Here is a 21380-nt window from a genome sequence, read left to right on the forward strand (position 1 = left end):
ACACCGCCTCACACACACACTTCTGAATAACTTTAGCTGAATATTCAGTGGAATACATCTCTTGAATATACTCAGCTAACAGGCACCCAGATAACATTAGCTGAGTATATGCAGCAGGAGACATGTCCTGCTAAATATTCAGCTAAAGTTATCCAGATTGCTTTATCTGGAAACTTTTAGCTGTTCACCGCCTTACTGAATAGGAACCTCTGTATTTTGCACAGCAGAGGGGGGACTGCATTTCTATTTCTCCAGTGTTGCACTGCATACAGAGTCTGGCTTGCTGTGATTTCCAGTTCTATGTTTCTATTTATACTTTATGGTCTCTTTATTCTGGAGTTGATGAGGGTCTGTCTGTGATCTGCACGTTTGACTGAGGTGAGCTATTCTGCTAGCGTGTAGTTTCTGTGAAAGGATCTACAGCAGCCTGGCTTAGTCTATTTTCCTAATAGGAGGAGTATTGGTGTTTTAGGGCCTGGTACATTTGTAGTTCTTGCCGTTACATAGATGAGATAGTTACTGTTTGAATATTGGCATTTAGTGCTGTTTCAGGTGGGTCTCCCAGTCGCTTTTTATGTATTTCTCCCTCCATGTTTCTCTCCTCAGCTCTGTGCAAATTGCCCCCACTCCTGCACACTCCAGGCAGCCCTGGGATCTCAGGCCTGAGAGAAACCCACAGAAGAGGGAGAGATTTTATAGCAGGCAGAAAAGTTTCTCCAAGGAGGCTGGCCAGCTATAAAGCCATCAGTCTGATGAAAGCCTGAGCAACACAGGCACAGCTGGGCCTTGATTGTTTTTGTTAAAAATTAAACCAAACTTTCTTGGAAATCCTGACAACCATAAATCAAGAATTTGCTGGGCCAGAGCAGCTTGACTCCCGCACCCTGCCCTGAAAACATTTTCCATGCTCCAGGCCAGGCGCCAGGTGGCCAAACTTAACCAAAACACCAGGCAGCACAGCCTCTGCTGTGGGGGGAGCCAAGAGAAAGCTCAATTTACAGCCACGATCCTAAGCTACCTCACTACAAGGGTAAGAGCTTAAAGACCGAGAGATCCCCTCCCCCGGAGATTCCAATGGCCTCCCCCTCCTAACCCCGTCACTCTCACCCCAGAGACATCAATGGCCTCCCCTCCTAACCCCATCACTTCCCCCAGATACTATAATGGCCTCCCCCTCCTAACCCCGTCACTCTCACCCCAGAGACATCAATGGCCTCCCCCTCCTAACCCCGTCACTCTCACCCCAGAGACATCAATGGCTTCCCCCTCCTAACCCCGTCACTCTCACCCCAGAGACTTCAATGGCCTCCCCTCCTAACCCCATCACTTCCCCCAGATACTATAATGGCCTCCCCCTCCTAACCCCGTCACTTCCCCCAGATACTATAATGGCCTCCCCCTCCTAACCCCGTCACTCTCACCCCAGAGACATCAATGTTATCCCCCCTCCTAACCCCGTCACTCTCACCCCAGAGACATCAATGGCCTCCCCTCCTAACCCCATCACTTCCCCCAGATACTATAATGGCCTCCCCCTCCTAACCCCGTCACTCTCACCCCAAAGACATCAATGGCCTCCCCCTCCTATCCCCGTCACTCTCACCCCAGAGACATCAATGGCTTCCCCCTCCTAACCCCGTCACTCTCACCCCAGAGACTTCAATGGCCTCCCCTCCTAACCCCATCACTTCCCCCAGATACTATAATGGCCTCCCCCTCCTAACCCCGTCACTCTCACCCCAGAGACATCAATGGCCTCCCCCTCCTAACCCCGTCACTCTCACCCCAGAGACATCAATGGCTTCCCCCTCCTAACCCCGTCACTCTCACCCCAGAGACTTCAATGGCCTCCCCTCCTAACCCCATCACTTCCCCCAGATACTATAATGGCCTCCCCCTCCTAACCCTGTCACTTCCGCCATTACACTGGTTGGTCAGGGCCTGGGTCTCTGAATCTTTGTGTAGCAGGCGGTGCAGGTCCAGGGCGTGCTTGCAGGATGAAGGTAAGCAGATGAGGTTGAGGGCTGTGGTGTCAGATCGAGCTCCGCCGATGGAGTTGAGGTTTAGACATCAGGACAGACTAAGGTCTGAATTTCTGCACAAGCCCTTACCTAGGATGGCAGATTTCTGAGGATTGAGAAGCCGTGAGTGTCCTAAATGTTGGGAAGGGTCTGGCTGCATCCCCCATCACTCGTCCTGTTACATGTCCCGCTGAGAGAAGCAGAATTTTGCATCCCCAGGTTTTGGTGTTATCGACCCGACTACCCCCGCTGTAACTTTCACTGCATGTTGGCATCTGTGACGAGCATAAATGACTTGGACATCAACAGAAAACACCGTCATCGTCATTGCTGCTATTATTCTATTCAGCCATTCAAGCGTCCAACCAAACAACTTCCAGAAAATAAGATTCCAGCTCTCTCAATTAAACAGAGGAAGAAGAGGACGCAGGAACCACAAGGTCTCAAAGGGTCTTCATGGCCTTTGATAGCCCGGATAGTGATGGGAAGCTGCTTCCAAATGTGTGGCGCCACATTAGGCCAGGCCTGCGTATCACAATGCCACTATCTAAGCAAGTGCACCTTACAGGCTGCCGGCTGATGGCCCTTCCCGCTTCATACAAGGCCAATTTGTCAAACAAATACTTTGGAGCACATGCAGTGAAAACCCACTGTCTCAGTTTAAGGTTTATTCTCTCCAGTGCAGGGAAACTGGCTAAGGAGAAGCTTTCTCTTAACCACAGCAACGGGCATCCCCAGCAACACAACCGCCCAGGGCTCCAGCACCAGCTTCGGTGCTTTAATATCTAAAAGCGGCCTGGTGCAACTGAGCATGGCTGCCGCCCACCGGCCTCCGTGAAAGGATCTGGAATCTAACGCTGCTCCCAGGCTTTCTATTCTCTATTTCAAAGCCAGCTAACACCGGTCGCACATTTAAACTTCCTAAACCAAAAAAAATCCTACCAGTGCCCCAAATTTCTGTCTCCACCTTTATTCGGTAGCACCTTGCCGTTGCACAGACACTGATGAATCAATGTAAGGTCCATGCCTGGAGTAGCAGCCCTGACCCCAGCTGATCCCTAGCTTTGGATGTAGGAATCCTCAGCGCTTATTGCAGGTTTTCCGGAATTACCTCCACCACCTCCCTCCCCAGGCCCTATAGGCCTCGGCAAAGACAGGGAACAGCGTTGCCTGCAGTGTGCAAGGTCAACACAAGGCAGTGGTGCCCCATCTCTGACCCCTCCATCCTGTGGGCAACAGGTGAGTAAACTCTGCTGCCTTTCAACTCACTCCGCCTGGATTTTTGAAGTGGAGGGGATGGGGGGCATCAGTAAAGTTGTTCTTATTGCTGAAGGAAATCCAAGGATAGCCTGGGACCACCCAAGGAGTGCTGGGCTGGCTGGGGGAAGGGCAATGAGACAGGGCTAGCACTCATGCAACACGTCCGGCAGCAATGAAGTCTAACAAGACGGAGTGTAAACACAGAAAAGAGGGGAGGGAGAGAAGCAACGCCTGAGGGAGAGAGCCAGGGGGCTTGGTGTGTGTGTGTGGGGGGGGGGGGGGGGAAGCAATGTCTGAGGGCAGGAGCCAGAGGGTTTGTGGAAGGGGAACACATGATATCTTGATAAAGATGACCTTCGCACTTTTGGTACAGATGCGCAGACCTCAGATGACTGCAGCACTAAAACTCATCATCAGGCACAGCCGCTGGTTGCCCGTCACTCACAGGCGGGCGTGCAAGTTATTGGGCACAGCTTTCTTTATGTCTCGCTATCAGCCTGGTCGCGTCCTTCCTTCCCCAAGAGCACGTTTAACGGAAAGTGAGCCCTGGGTCGTCTACCCATGCATGCATCTCAGATTGCAAATAGATTCAAACTTTATTTTATCTTAAGGTCTTTGCTTAATGCTATGTATAGTGTGTTATGTAATTATCTTGTATCTCAGTTTCGTTGTACATCGCCTTGTAGCCGAATGGGAAAGAGGCAGTTTATAAATCCAAAGAAAGAGAGAGAGAAGCCGTGGGGAGGGTGACCATTGATCAAAGAAGGGGCAAAACTGTCTCCCAGGACAGAACGTTGGACTATACTGCCTACAAATATTGTAAATAAATAATTACTGTAATGCACTCTTACTAGGACTCCCCAGCAGATCAATAAGACCACTCCAGATACTTCAAAATACTGCAGCCAGAATACTGACGGGAAAAAAGAGGAGGGACCATATAACTGAAACTCTAGCAGACTTACACTGGTTGCCCATCGAATACAGGATAAAATACAAGGCCTTGTGCACCATACACAAACTAATATATGATAAAGAAGCAGACTGGCTAAACACAGCCCTACGAGTCCACGTCCCACAAAGAAACCTCCGCTCAGCTAACAAAGCACTACTAACAGTCCCTTCAGTAAAGTCAGCAAAACTAACCCAGGTAAGAGAAAGGGCCCTATCACTGGCAGGGCCCAATCTATGGAACACGATTGTCCACTGAAATCAGGTTACAGAGTGATATCAAATTTATTAAGAAAACCTTAAAGACATGGCTCTTTAAACAAGCCTTTCCTAAAGAAGCGGGAGGGTAGAGAGGAGGAGAGAAAACAAGTCAGAGAAGTGCAACTGAGAATGAAGATTTTAACAGTCCTTAAAAATGCATGTTAACATAACTATGAAGAGTAACTCAATAACACCCCTGGAATTGACCATCACTACTCAAAGATTGATTTTATTCATGAGTTTGTAACCGTACTTAATTGGCACCTGTTAGAATGTAAGCTGTTTAAGCTTCCAAGTTTTGCAGTCCTTGTTAAATGTAACTTTGTTTCTCCTGATTATAATAAGTTGTTTATGTTTTACTGTTTACGTCCCTGTTCGATGTAAACCGACCTGATAAGGTATTTAACTTTGAAGGTCGGTATAGAAAAATGCTAAAATAAATAAATAAATAAATTATTTTGTGCCTGTTTGTAAACCGTTGCGATGGTACCTAACTTAGCGACGGTATAGAAAAGTTTTTACATAAATAAAGGACTGGCAAGCCTGCTGAGGATCACTGGGGGCAGGTGAAGTAGAACATTAAACACTTGCACGGAGAGGGGAGGGGAGTGGAGGAGGAGCCTAGTGGTTACCATCTGGGGAGACACTGTCGCTCCTTGTGACCCTGGGCAAGTCACTTTACCCTCGGTTGCCTCAAGTCCAAACTTTGATTGAGATAGGGAAATGCCTACAGTCCCTGAATGTAACCTGCTCTGAAGTGCCAACGTGTGCGAAAAGCAGAATATAAAAATCTAAATAAATAAAATGTCTCCGATCCAGCGGCAGTCTTGGAAGAAGCCGTCCCAGAGACCTGGTGCACAGAACACCACGACTAGGATAAAGTTATCCCAGGCTACAACATATTCCAGAAGGCTGAGCAGGGAGGAATGGTGGTAAATATGAAATCTATTAAAGATTAGGAGGTAAGGAGGCAGCACTGTGGGTTAATCTGGAAAGCGTGACTCTTTTGGGCAATTCTTGCCTCCCGCCTAAAGAGGGCCATAGTGAGCCTCTTGAACACTCTGGCTAGTTCTCCCAGCTCTATGGGCCACACTTCCTGCTGGCAGCCCTCTTGTTCTTGTTTGCACAGTTATAGTTCAGGCTCCTCAATAGTCTGCATTGCCAGAGCTTGATCCTTCTTGGTCTTATGTTCCTTCCTAAACTTGGTCCTGCATTTCATGTTCCTGCTTAATCCTACATTGCTTCATGTTATTAGACTGGACGAATCAAAAAAAAATGGCTGTTTTACATACAAGGTCTTGACCTTTGGCCAAGACCTATAAAAGAAAAATCATCTTTATTAAAATTTAGGAAATTAGTGAAGGGCTTCCTTTTTCAACAGGCTTTTATTAAAAAATATATATTTGAATTGGGGTCTCTGGCTGCTAAACTGGCTGGCTGATAATTACTTTATAAGGGGTTGTTTTACGCTATTTTAGATTTTACGAGCAATGGTATTTTTTGTATTGAAACCGGTTTAAAATGGTTTTGAATAGCCACTTAAGAAAAAAGCTTTTTTGGTAGCAGTGATATGGTGTAAAGTACATTATGGCAGATTGTGTAGATAAGCAGCATTATTGTTTAAGCTTATTGTGTTGTCTATTTTGTATTTACTCATGTTATTTTTACTCATGTTTTATTTTAATATGTATTTTTTTTATTGTTTTATGATTTTAGGAATGTAATATTGGGACCTGCTAGAAACATTGATTTGTGGTATATACATTTTTAATAAATTAATAACTGTATCTTCCCGTTTAATTCTTGATTGCTTCATGTATCCTGCACTGCTTCTGTGGGTGCCTTAATGTCTCTAGGTTTGGGTTCTCCATTTTCTTAGCGAGTGTCTTGTGCTTCCTGTTGTTCCTGTCGACGTACATGAGGGCTCAATCCAAGGGGAAGGTGACTGTGGCAGGCAGAAGATGCCCGGTCTCTGCTCCACTCTCGCCTTGACTGTGCACTGCCTGCTCTTGGCTTTGGGGGTCACAGACAGACAGCATGGGATATACAGATTTTCCATGCTATTGCTAGGGGACTTCAGGCTGTCAAATGTTGATTGAAATATCCCGACAGTGGTGTCCTCTGGAAGGGGACAGATCTTGGATCCTCTGCAAGGAGAAATGTTCCATCAACTAATAATGCAACCCACCCAGAGGGGGCGATACCGGTCCTGGGCTTTCCAATGGGGACAGTATTTCTAATTTTGTAGTAGATGATCATTTGGGATCCAGGAGTTACCAGATGGTGTGGTTCAGTGTTAGAGCTCAGGAGATAAAGGTTCATTTTAAGGTGAGGTCCTAGACTTCAGGAAACCGAACTTTCTCAAAACGGGGGAGCACCTCAAGGAGTCATTAGCTGGATGGAAAAAAATAAAAGGTGCTAAGAACATAAGATTTTCCATACTGGGTCAGACCAAAGATACAAGCCCAGTATCCTGCTTCCAACAGTGGCCAATCCAGGTCACAAGTACCTTGCAGGATCTAAAATAGTAAATAGAGTCCATGTTACTTCAACCCAGGGAGAAACAGTGGCTTTTCTCAAGTCTACCTGGTTTATAACAGTTTATGGATTTTTCCTCCAGGAACTCGCCCACATATTTTTTTAAACGCAGCTATGCTAACTGCCTCTAACATATCCTCCGGCAATGAATTCCAAATTAATTGTGCTTTGAGTGAAAAAAGTATTTTTTCTAATTTGTTTTAAATGTGCTACTTACTAACCTCATGGATTGCCCCCTCCCCCCAGTCTTTTTATTTTTTGAAAGATTAAACAATTGATGGTGTGGTTCAGTATTCAAGCACAGGAGATGAAGGTTCATTCAAAGCTCATGGTTCCAGACTGCATGGAAACGAACTTTCTCAAAACAGGGGAGAAGCTCAAGGAGTCGTTTGCTGGAAGAGAAAATCGAAGGGAAGTAAGAGCAGTGAGCAAAACTAAAAGGAGATATGATAAGGGCAACCTTTTTGTTAGGAATGTAAATAAAGGAAAGAAGAAAAAGAGGCCACTGTGGTTTTCTAAAGAAGTAGCTGAAAAGGTAAGGGAGGAAAGGTTAGCGATCATAAAAAGAGGAAGACAGGAGACAATATCTGGGAAAGCAGTCAGGAATGCGAAAATTCAAAAGGAAGAAAAACAGCAAATGTGGTAAAACCCGGGGGGTGACTTTTTTAGATATGTTCGGGATAGAAGGAAGTGCAAAAGTGTTATTGTGAGACTCAGAGGCGAGGGAGAGGAATACATGGAGGCTGATGAGGAAAGCTGCTTAACAAGTCGGTGTTCACTGTGGAAAGGCCTGGAGCAGGACCACACAAAACAAACACAAATAAGATTGGAAGTGAGGAAAACCTCAATCGATTTTCAGAACATGAGGATCTAACTAAACTTAAAGCAGATAAGGCGATGGGGCTGGATGGGACACAGCCGAGGGTACTAAGGGAGCTCAGAGATGTCCTGGCAGCCCCGCTGGTGACCTTTTCAATGCTTCCTTAGAGTCTGGAGCAGTTCCGGAGGACTGGAGACAGGCGGATGTGGTTCCTATTCACAAAGGTGGAAGTAAGGAGGAGGCTGGGAACCACAGGCCGGTCAGTCTGACCTCTGTGCTGAGCAAACTAATGGACTCGCTGCTAAAACAGAGGAGAGTGCAGCTTCTGGAATCCAATGGATTGCAGGATCCGAGGCAGCAGGGTTTTACCAGAGGCAAATCTTGTCAGATGAATCTGATCAATTTCTTTGATTGGGTGACCAGAGAGTTGGATCAAGGAAGAGCACTAGACGTAGTGTACTTGGATTTCAGCGAGGCCTTTGACACACAGACTTATAAATAAATTGAGCGCCCTTGGTGTGGATCCTAGAGTGAGTGACTGGGGTAGAAAGTGGGTGAGTGGGAGGTGACAAAGGGGAGTGGTAAATGGAGCTCACTCCAAGAGCAGAGATGTTACTAGTGCGGTGCCGCGGGGCTCGTGAGTGACATTGTGGAAGAATTGTTAGGAAAGGTTTGTCTTTTTGCTGATGAGTGTTTCTTTTGTAGCCGCACTGAAGTTAGCATGAAAGATGCGGATTATAAGACTTGGTAAACAAATAAATGAAAAATCTGCAGCAGGGTAGATACCCAAGAAGGTGTGGAAAACATAATTAGGGAGCTAGCAAAACCTGAGTCCGGCAGGTAAGATTTAATGCTAACAAAAGAAGAGCAGCAAAAACCCGGGTCAGGGGTATAGTATAGGTAGGGTTTCTGAGTTTTAGGTTTTAACGGATAAACCCAGACAGAACACCCCAATGCAAAAAAAAAAAAAAAGCATTTATTAGATAAACCCTGGAAAAACATCACTTCCCATAGTGCTGTCTCGCCCCTTCCTTTGAATATCCTGCATCCTCGCCTCATCTTTGTGCATTTTGTACACTAACGACGCCTCAGCTGCACAAATGTATGTATTTGATTCAGCCAGAAAAGATCCCCCAAAACACCAATTTTTAGTACTTCCAAAGATCCCCTAATTACTGAAAATAAATACCTAGAATCAGAAGCTCTAAGTATGAGGGTGAAATTCTTTTCTAATCATGAAACAAGAGCAGGATCTGGGGGTGATTGTATCTGATGATCTTAAGGCGGCCAAACAGGTGGATAAAGCGAGGGTAAAAGCCAGAAAGCTGCTCGGCTGCACAGGGAGAGGAAGGGTCAGCAGAGAAAGGGAGGAGATATTGCCCCTGTGCAGGTCCCTGGTGAGACCTCACTTGGGATACTGAGTCCAGTTCTGGAGACCCCACCTCCAATAGGATATAAACAGGATGGAGTCGCTCCAGAGGGGGGAGGCTGCTAACATGGTCAGTGGTCTTTGTTCTAAAGCATAGGGGGAGAGACTTAAAGATCTAAACATGGATACCCTGGAGGAAAGGCGAGAGATAGGGGAGATAGGATAGAGACATTCAGATATCTCCAAGGTCCATGGAAAGGAGGCTCTAGAACGAGGGGTCATGGGATGAGGGTGAAAAGGGGGTAGACTCAGGAGTAATCTTAGGAAATATTTCCTTACAGAGAGGGTGGGGGATGCATGGAACGGCCTCCCAATGGAAGTGAAGGAGACAAGGACAGGATCTGAATTCAGGAAAGCCTGGGATAAGCACAGGGGATGTCTGAGTGATTATTGAGATGAGCAGACACAATGGGGCATACGGCCTTTTCCTGCCATCATGTTTGTCTGTTTTAATGTTAATTGCTGAGGGCAGCAGCGAGAGGTCTCGGGGAGTGGAGAAGCAACGTTGGAGGATAGGGCTCTGTGCAGGGAAGAGCCTTATCGGCGGGAGTCAGGAGAATTAGTCAGGGCACGAATGCCAGGGCTCAGACCCCAAGACAGCACAGATTGCTCCAGTCAGGGGATGCCTGGCGGGGAGCTCCTCTCTCTGCTCAGAAACCTGAGGATGTACTAATGCCACCGACAGTCCTCAAAGATTGTTCGCAGGCACCCACAGTATGTGTTCCCAGATTTGCACACAAGCAGAAAACACTGCTGGGTTGAAAAACAAGGAAACGTATGCGTGAGCAAAGCCGAAGGGGAGGGTACACAGAGCGGGTTCACTGCAGCGGCAGCGACTTGCCGTGGCACGGATCCCCGCACACAGCGCGCTCCCTGGCTTGGGCTCAAGCTGCGATTCCTGGCAGGTTCTAATCCTGTCCCTGGTCTGCCAAAGAGAGAGGTCACATGCACAACCTTCCGTGACAGAGAGAGGTCACATCTATAACATTATGTAATACAGAAACGGGGTACATGTGACAGAGAGAGGTCACATCTATAACATTATGTAATACAGAAAAGAGGGTACATGTGACAGAGAGAGGTCACATCTATAACATTATGTAATACAGAAAAGGGGTACATATGACAGAGAGAGGTCACATCTATAACATTATGTAATACAGAAAAGGGGTTCATGTGACAGAGAGAGGTCACATCTATAACATTATGTAATACAGAAAAGGGGTACATGGGACAGAGAGAGGTCACATCTATAACATTATGTAATACAGAAAAGGGGTTCATGTGACAGAGAGAGGTCACATCTATAACATTATGTAATACAGAAAAGGGGTTCATGTGACAGAGAGAGGTCACATCTATAACATTATGTAATACAGAAAAGGGGTTCATGTGACAGAGAGAGGTCACATCTATAACATTATGTAATACAGAAAAGGGGTACATGTGACAGAGAGAGGTCACATCTATAACATTATGTAATACAGAAAAGGGGTACATGTGACAGAGAGAGGTCACATCTATAACATTATGTAATACAGAAAAGGGGCACATGTGACAGAGAGAGGTCACATCTATAACATTATGTAATACAGAAAAGGGGCACATGTGACAGAGAGAGGTCACATCTATAACATTATGTAATACAGAAAAGGGGCACATGGGACAGAGAGAGGTCACATCTATAACATTATGTAATACAGAAAAGGGGTTCATGTGACAGAGAGAGGTCACATCTATAACATTATGTAATACAGAAAAGGGGTTCATGTGACAGAGAGAGGTCACATCTATAACATTATGTAATACAGAAAAGGGGTTCATGTGACAGAGAGAGGTCACATCTATAACATTATGTAATACAGAAAAGGGGCACATGTGACAGAGAGAGGTCACATCTATAACATTATGTAATACAGAAAAGGGGCACATGTGACAGAGAGAGGTCACATCTATAACATTATGTAATACAGAAAAGGGGTTCATGTGACAGAGAGAGGTCACATCTATAACATTATGTAATACAGAAAAGGGGCACATGTGACAGAGAGAGGTCACATCTATAACATTATGTAATACAGAAACGGGGCACATGTGACAGAGAGAGGTCACATCTATAACATTATGTAATACAGAAACGGGGTACATGTGACAGAGAGAGGTCACATCTATAACATTATGTAATACAGAAAAGGGGCACATGTGACAGAGAGAGGTCACATCTATAACATTATGTAATACAGAAAAGGGGTACATGGGACAGAGAGAGGTCACATCTATAACATTATGTAATACAGAAACGGGGTACATGGGACAGAGAGAGGTCACATCTATAACATTATGTAATACAGAAAAGGGGCACATGTGACAGAGAGAGGTCACATCTATAACATTATGTAATACAGAAAAGGGGCACATGTGACAGAGAGAGGTCACATCTATAACATTATGTAATACAGAAACGGGGTACATGTGACAGAGAGAGGTCACATCTATAACATTATGTAATACAGAAAAGGGGCACATGTGACAGAGAGAGGTCACATCTATAACATTATGTAATACAGAAACGGGGTTCATGTGACAGACAGAGGTCACATCTATAACATTATGTAATACAGAAAAGGGGTACATGTGACAGAGAGAGGTCACATCTATAACATTATGTAATACAGAAAAGGGGTACATGGGACAGAGAGAGGTCACATCTATAACATTATGTAATACAGAAACGGGGTTCATGTGACAGAGAGAGGTCACATCTATAACATTATGTAATACAGAAAAGGGGTACATGTGACAGAGAGAGGTCACATCTATAACATTATGTAATACAGAAAAGGGGTACATGGGACAGAGAGAGGTCACATCTATAACATTATGTAATACAGAAACGGGGTTCATGTGACAGAGAGAGGTCACATCTATAACATTATGTAATACAGAAAAGGGGTACATGTGACAGAGAGAGGTCACATCTATAACATTATGTAATACAGAAAAGGGGCACATGTGACAGAGAGAGGTCACATCTATAACATTATGTAATACAGAAAAGGGGTTCATGTGACAGAGAGAGGTCACATCTATAACATTATGTAATACAGAAAAGGGGGTACATGGGACAGAGAGAGGTCACATCTATAACATTATGTAATACAGAAACGGGGTACATGTGACAGAGAGAGGTCCCATCTATAACATTATGTAATACAGAAAAGGGGTTCATGTGACAGAGAGAGGTCCCATCTATAACATTATGTAATACAGAAAAGAGGTACATGGGACAGAGAGAGGTCACATCTATAACATTATGTAATACAGAAAAGGGGTACATGTGACAGAGAGAGGTCACATCTATAACATTATGTAATACAGAAAAGGGGTTCATGTGACAGAGAGAGGTCACATCTATAACATTATGTAATACAGAAAAGGGGTACATGTGACAGAGAGAGGTCACATCTATAACATTATGTAATACAGAAAAGGGGTTCATGTGACAGAGAGAGGTCACATCTATAACATTATGTAATACAGAAAAGGGGTACATGTGACAGAGAGAGGTCACATCTATAACATTATGTAATACAGAAAAGGGGTACATGGGACAGAGAGAGGTCACATCTATAACATTATGTAATACAGAAAAGGGGTACATGTGACAGAGAGAGGTCACATCTATAACATTATGTAATACAGAAAAGGGGTACATGTGACAGAGAGAGGTCACATCTATAACATTATGTAATACAGAAAAGGGGTACATGTGACAGAGAGAGGTCACATCTATAACATTATGTAATACAGAAAAGGGGTACATGGGACAGAGAGAGGTCACATCTATAACATTATGTAATACAGAAAAGGGGTTCATGTGACAGAGAGAGGTCACATCTATAACATTATGTAATACAGAAAAGGGGCACATGTGACAGAGAGAGGTCACATCTATAACATTATGTAATACAGAAACGGGGCACATGTGACAGAGAGAGGTCACATCTATAACATTATGTAATACAGAAACGGGGTACATGTGACAGAGAGAGGTCACATCTATAACATTATGTAATACAGAAAAGGGGTACATGTGACAGAGAGAGGTCACATCTATAACATTATGTAATACATTAAAGGGGTACATGGGACAGAGAGAGGTCACATCTATAACATTATGTAATACAGAAAAGAGGTACATGGGACAGAGAGAGGTCACATCTATAACATTATGTAATACAGAAAAGAGGTACATGGGACAGAGAGAGGTCACATCTATAACATTATGTAATACAGAAAAGGGGTACATGGGACAGAGGATGACGTCCCCGAACAATCAGCCAAAATACTCAAAGGTTCAACAGAAGCAACAAAAACTATTGTAAATGTACAGCATCACATGTATGCAATCACATGGTGTGCAGCACGTGTGTACAGTCACTTATTTAGCACATCACGTGTACCCCGTCACCCGTATAACTCTGAGTGCCCTGCAGCGGCAGCTTGGATGTTGGTAGCTTCTCCTGTGTGCTGGGAGAGAGACTTCCCTTGAGGTACCAAAGGTACTGCAGATATCTCCTGCCACCTCACTACTAAAGAGAGGCAGGGGCCTTACCTTCCACCCAGAGGCGCTCAATGTCCGTCTCGATGGAGGCCACCCGCAGCCCCACAGCCAGGGCACTGAAGAGCAGCAGTCCAACAAAGAGCACCTTGCCACAGTGGCGCTGAATCTGGCAGCCCAGGGAAAAGAGGAGCGCCTGGAAGCGGGCCCTCAGCCAGAGGGGAGCCTTCCGGCCCACAGCCTTACCCTGTAAGAAAGGACAGAGGAAAGAAAAGCCCGCAAATTATAACCAATCCAGTGCCCCTCCCATCACTGCAAGAATCCCCCCCACACACACAACAGGGGGTGACCAATGCACCTCACTGCGAGAACCCCTCTCCCCAACAGGGGAGGCACTGCGCCTTACTGCAAGAACCCCTCCCCTCTGCAACAGGAGGGAGCCAATGCACTTCACTGCAGTACCCCCTCCCCAATGGGGGATCCACTGCACCTCAGGGGAAGAACTCATCCTCTCCCCAACAGGAAGGATCCATTGCACAAACCCCTCCCCTCGCTACCAGGGGCATTCACTGCACCTCACTGCAAGAACCACCCTCCCCAATGAGGTGAGTCACTACACCTCACTGCAAGAACCCCTCTCCTCCCCAACAGGAGAGATCCGCTGCACCTCACTACAAGAACTGCCCTCCCCAATGAGGGGATGCACTGCAAGAACCCCTGTCCTCCCCAAAAGGAAGGATCCACTACACCTCACTGCGAGAACCCCTCTCCTCCCCAATAGGAAGGATCCGCTGCACCTCACTACAAGAACTGCCCTCCCCAATGAGGGGATGCACTGCAAGAACCCCTCTCCTCCCCAATAGGAAGGATCCACTGCACCTCACTGCAAGAACCCCTCTCCTCCCCAATAGAAGGGATCAACTGCACCTCACTGCGAGAACCCCTCTCCTCCCCAATAGGAAGGATCCACTACACCTCACTGCGAGAACCCCTCTCCTCCCCAATAGGAAGGATCCACTACACCTCACTGCAAGAACCCCTCTCCTCCCCAATAGGAAGGATCCACTGCACCTCACTGCGAGAATCCCTCTCCTCCCCAATAGGAAGGATCCGCTGCACCTCACTACAAGAACTGCCCTCCCCAATGAGGGGATGCACTGCAAGAACCCCTCTCCTCCCCAATAGGAAGGATCCACTGCACCTCACTGCGAGAACCCCTCTCCTCCCCAATAGAAGGGATCAACTGCACCTCACTGCAAGAACCCCTCTCCTCCCCAATAGGAAGGATCCACTACACCTCACTGCGAGAACCCCTCTCCTCCCCAATAGGAAGGATCCACTACACCTCACTGCGAGAACCCCTCTCCTCCCCAATAGGAAGGATCCACTGCACCTCACTACAAGAACTGCCCTCCCCAATGAGGGGATGCACTGCAAGAACCCCTCTCCTCCCCAATAGGAAGGATCCACTGCACCTCACTGCGAGAATCCCTCTCCTCCCCAATAGAAGGGATCCACTGCACCTCACTGCGAGAACCCCTCTCCTCCCCAAGGAGGGGTACACAGTGCTTCACTGTGAGAACTAGAAAGAGCTATACCCCTTGCGATGTGCCGATGTGAGAAGCTCTGTATACAGAGAGGCACAGTAAAGTAGCAGGGCTCATGCACTGCAAACTGTAAATACTGTAACATCGCTGCGATCACGACCCTGACAGAACCACAGAGAATGAAGGAGTTGTGATCACCTGGGACTTTCCTATTCTCACCGACAAAAAGCTTAATGCAAGAAACCAGATATTGAGGTAAAGGAGAAAAGCGTAAGAAAGGCGTTACTGATAGAAGTCTATTCTGTGAATTATCTGGAGAGAAGAGAAGATCCTCAGGTATCAAATGATGCAATCAGAGAGCGGGAAGCTGTGGCGGAAAGATACAGGAATAGTCCCAATTGCACTGGATGCCACGGCCTGGTTAAGAACTTGCAGGCACCCCTCGCTCTCGCGCCTTGTGCGCATCACTTTACCACGATGCAGATATGAAGATGAGCATTAGCAGTAGTTACCTGTTTATTTATTTTATACTCTGCCTTTCAGCTTTGTACACTTGAGAGGGTGAGGTCACTCCCAGCATACGAATGAAATTCATTCCTGGCGGTGTATGTGCCGAGGAAACCCATTGCCCCCATAAGAAACCCCCTCCAGAGCAGGGAGAGGTCATCTCAGTCCTGTGGGAGTCTTCCCATTCCCTGCTCCCCCCCCCCAGTCTGCAGGAAAATGGCTCAAAATCCAACAGCTCCTGAGCGAACCCCCAGACTCCACCAGCAGAGCAAAGAGCAGCATCCTTCCCCTCCCCCCCAGGTCCAATCCTCCCCCTCCCCTCCCAGGTCCAATCCTTCCCCTCCCAGTTCCAATCTTTCCCCTCCCCCCTCTCCCAGGTCCAATCCTTCCCCCCCCCCCTCCCAGGTCCAATCCTTCCCCTCCCCCCCCCTCCCAGGTCCAATCCTTCCCCTCCCCCCCCTCCCAGTTCCAATCTTTCCCCTCCCCCCCCTCCCAGGTCCAATCCTTCCCCTCCCCCCTCTCCCAGGTCCAATCCTTCCCCTCCCCCCCCTCTCCCCACGTCCAATCCTCCCCCTCCCCCCTCTCCCAGGTCCAATCCTTCCCCTCCCCCCCTCTCCCAGGTCCAATCCTTCCCCTCCCCCCCCTCTCCCACGTCCAATCCTTCCCCTCCCCCCTCTCCCAGGTCCAATCCTTCCCCTCCCCCCCCTCTCCCACGTCCAATCCTTCCCCTCCCCCCCCCCTCCCAGTTCCAATCCTTCCCCTCCCCCCCTCCCAGGTCCAATCCTTCCCCTCCCCCCCCTCTCCCACGTCCAATCCTTCCCCTCCCCCCCCCTCTCCCAGGTCCAATCCTTCCCCTCCCCCCCTCTCCCAGGTCCAATCCTTCCCCTCCCCCCCCCTCTCCCACGTCCAATCCTTCCCCTCCCCCCCTCTCCCAGGTCCAATCCTTTATCAGCACATGGAAAGCACAGGAGCCTTGCTGAGAGCTGCACGTCGCAGGCTCCCGCGTGGCCTTCCAGGAGCTCTGACGCGATCGCTGCACTGGAGTGAAGGTTATCCTGCCTCCAAGGGGACGGATGCTTGTGAGGTCTGAAACTGAACGAATGCTGGCCTCATCCCACTGGGATGGAGCCCACTGGGACCAGTGCACACCTCAGCCTGGACACTGGAGACTTGCAAGGGTCACTGCCCAGGAGAGTGCGTCTGGGAGCCTGGGCCTCAGCTACCCTGACAGGAAGGCAGGAGCTGGCCCCTCCGAGCCTCCTACCTACAGGAATGGCTAGTGGTCAGCTCAGTGCCCGTCAGCTGGGGGCCTGCAGAAAGCAGTTAGAAGAGCTTCCTGTGGGACCAGATATAAGAGAATTCACAGCAGCCCCTCCTCTACTCTTCTCATTCAAGTACAGAGAACAGGAGACGTCACCGTGGCACCTTCTGTGAAAATCCAGGGAAATACTGAGTGGGATTTCTGTACAAATCTACACCCAGCAGATTTAATAAAAGATAATGGTCAGCCGCGCTTTACTGAGTGCTCACAGCTCACTAAGCTCCCTACTCCCAGCCAAACTCCACTTTATGTTGTTTTGTCTAAAACATACAAACGTGCATTCAATTAGAAGTTTCTTTCACTGATCTACACAACATATTCTTCACGTTTATCATGAAAAAATAATTACAGAAATATTGCAAAAGTAATGAAGAATGAAGCACACACACACAAAAAAATAAATCTTGATTACATAAGTCTTCACCCCCTTCCCTCAGTGCTTGGTGGGAGCCCCCTTTGCAGCCAGGAGTCGCGCAGGAAAGTCGTCTGTGGACCGCAGTCTTCAAGCTTTAGCATGGATTTTCTATTGGATTCAGGGCTGGGACACTCAAGGTCCAGGACATTCATTTTCTTCCTGCCAAGCCACGCCACTCTTGCTTTTGCTTTGCGCTTAGGATGATTCATTTGATGAAAGAGGAATCTCCTCCACAGTCCCAGGTCTGTGGCAGACTGGAACCGGTCGGACCTTCACGCGTTCTCTCAGTCTTTGCCGTATATGCGGTGCTGCGTCTGTTTTACACTTTGCTCTCATCGGAGCACAAAACCTTCTGCCGCAGGCAGGCAGTGTTCCCTTGAGTGTTTCTTTGCAAACGCTATGTACAGTGGCACAGCTTCCTTCTGGCCACCAGCCCCTGCCACAGCCTTCTCTGGTGCTTGTACAGAACACCTTCGCCCTCACACAGACCTTCTGCAGGGAGCGTCTTTACTTTAAATATTTAGATGCAGCTCCTGCTCAAGGCAAGTTACATTCAGGGAGATAAGCCTTAGTAAATCAGGTTGTGCCCGAGGCAGAGGAGAGGAAAGTGACTCGCCTGCGGTCACACAGACTTTGAACCCTGGCTTCCCTGGTTCTGAGCCCACAGCTTTAACCTCTCAGCGGTACCAAACTGCTTCCAGCTAACGACGATGGGCTTGGGAGCCCCAAGGACTATTCAGAGACACTGAACTTCCCTTACAGCTTCCCCCAATCTGTGACCCCCGAGTTCTGGTTGATTTTGACCTTTGCTTCAGATTCATACAACAGAAACAGCTGATTCTTCATCCAGAAGCTCTCCAAGCAGCTCAGCTACTGTGATTGGTCCCAGGCGGGCTCTGTTTAACTTAGTATGGCCCTTTTGAATCGCAGCAAATTTGGATTTGCTATGACAAAGGGTGTGAAGACTTATGCAATCAAGTCCTTTTGGTGTTTTATTCTTAATAATCCCTTTTGGAATATTTCTGTAATTGTTCTTTCATGATGATGTTGTGTAAATCAGTGGAACAAACTCCTACTTTAATGCATTTTGATTTGCACTTTTAAAACAGCAGAATGTGAAAAGGGTAAAGGGTGTGAAGACTTTTACAAGGCAGTGTAGGTACCTTCCTAAACCCCCATCACACTGGCTCACTCCCAGCGCCCTTCCCTCCCTCCTCTCCCAGTCCTCGGCACTCCCAGTCTCAAATTGTCTTTCTCACAACAGTTCTTTTGCTCCTTGGTTGACTTTAACCGCAGTTTTTAGTATAAAAAAAAGAATCTGATTTGTTTCCCTACAGACCTTCCCCTCCCAAATATCCTAAAGCAACTGATTCACTGACAGTTCTGTGAGAAAAAATGATACACACCCACACTCACACACACACATTCACTTACACATTCTTACATACATACAAAGACTCACATGCGCACACACATTCACTTACACACACACAAGAGCACAAACACTCTTATACACACATATACTCTTACACACATACACGCACACGTGCATGCACACATACACAAGCAAACTCATACTCATACACACACATACTGTTACACATACACACACGTGCATGCACACATACACAAGCAAACTCATACACAGACACACACACATACTGTTACATATACACACACACAAGCAAACTCATACACATATACACACACACACAAGCAAACTCATACATATATACACACACACACATACTGTTACATATACACGTGCATGCACACATACACAAGCAAACTCATACACATACACACACACACACACATATACTGTTACATATACACACACACGTGCATGCCACACACATTCACTTACACACACACAAGAGCACACTTATACACACACATACTCTTATACACACATATACTCTTACACACATACACGGACACGTGCATGCACACATACACAAGCAAACTCATACACATACATGCATACTGTTACACATACACGCACACGTGCATGCACACATACACAAGCAAACTCATACACATACACACACATACTGTTACACATACACACACACGTGCATGCACACACTCATTCACTTACACACATACTCTTATACACACATATACTCTTACACACATACATGCACACGTGCATGCATACATACACAAGCAAACTCATACACATACATGCATACTGTTACTCATACACACACATACTGTTACACATACACACACACGTGCATGCACACACTCATTCACTTACACACATACTCTTATACACACATATACTCTTACACACATATATGCACATGTGCATGCATACATACACAAGCAAACTCATACACATACACGCATACTGTTACACATACACACACACATACTGTTGCACATACACACACACGTGCATGCACACATACAAAAGCAAACTCATACACACACACACATACTGTTACATATACACACACACACATACTGTTACACATACACACACACGTGCATGCACACATACACAAGCAAACTCATACTCTTATAGACATACACGCACACACACAAACCCCCTTACTCAAACACAGACATGCACAAAAAGACATTCTCTTACACACACATACAGACGTGCACACACCAGCTCTCACACGGATCGGGAGACACAGAATACGCAAGTATCCACACTTTCCACAACGCTTAGAGCAAGGAATTAAAGCTCGGGCGCCAGGATGGGAGCTGACACCTCGTACCTTGCAGATCTGCTGCAGCGCGAAGGCAGCCTGGCAGTAGCTGGGTCTCCGGAGCAGATCCGAGCTGGCAGCGGCCCCGGCGGAGGGGGGCCCCGGGGCCATGGGTTCCCTTAGGTGGGCAGCTGCAGCCCAAGCATCCCCATGCGGACACTGCCAGGAGCCGAGCTGGCAGGGAAGATCCTGAAAGAGGGAGCCGGGGTGGGGGCTGGGGGCCGCTTCCCATTGGCCAAGGAAGAGGCAAATTACTCTGCAAACATCTCCTATTATTAGCTGCTAAGCAACAGCTCAGCAAAGGAGGGGGGAGAGACCACCCAGGCTGCCCTCCTCCTCCCACTCAAGACTAAAGGGGGAGGGGGAGGGGGGCTGAACAGGAAATCTGCTACAAATGCAACCCCAGACTACCTCCACCCGAAACCCACCAGCAAACACACACACACACACACACATGTACATACAGTAACACACATATACATACAGAAACACACATATACATACAAAACACACATATACATACAGAAACACACATATACATACAAAACACACATATACATACAGAAACACACATATACATACAGAAACACACATATACATACAAAACACACATATACATACAGAAACACACATATACATACAAAACACACAGATATACATACAGAAACACACATATACATACAAAACACACAGATATACATACAGAAACACACATATACATACAGAAACCCACATATACATACAGTAACACAGATACATACAGAAACCCACATATACATACAAAACACACAGATATACATACAGAAACACACATATACATACAAAACACACAGATATACATACAGAAACACACATATACATACAGAAACCCACATATACATACAGTAACACAGATACATACAGAAACCCACATATACATACAAAACACACAGATATACATACAGAAACACACATATACATACAGAAACACACATGTACATACAGTAACACACATATACATACAGAAACACACATATACATACA

General features: G+C 46.7%; 1 protein-coding gene across 3 annotated transcripts in view; it reads right to left on the reverse strand.

Moving 5' to 3' along the window:
* Positions 1-20527, reverse strand: part of PTCH2 (patched 2) — a 123372-nt gene extending 102845 nt beyond the window's left edge. For all 3 annotated transcript variants that reach the window (XR_003858937.1, XR_003858938.1, XM_029618111.1), the window contains exons 1-2: positions 20367-20527; positions 13896-14088 (exon numbers count right to left, since the gene is read on the reverse strand). Coding sequence is in view for 1 of the 3 variants with exons in the window: in XM_029618111.1 (XP_029473971.1) it covers positions 13896-14088; positions 20367-20468 (295 nt within the window). In the remaining 2 variants the exon portion in view is untranslated. The remainder of the gene's footprint in view (positions 1-13895; positions 14089-20366) is intronic.
* Positions 20528-21380: the final 853 nt, after the last annotated feature.

The sequence above is a fragment of the Rhinatrema bivittatum genome, chromosome 10, assembly GCF_901001135.1.
Source record: "Rhinatrema bivittatum chromosome 10, aRhiBiv1.1, whole genome shotgun sequence".
Classification (NCBI taxonomy): domain Eukaryota; kingdom Metazoa; phylum Chordata; class Amphibia; order Gymnophiona; family Rhinatrematidae; genus Rhinatrema; species Rhinatrema bivittatum.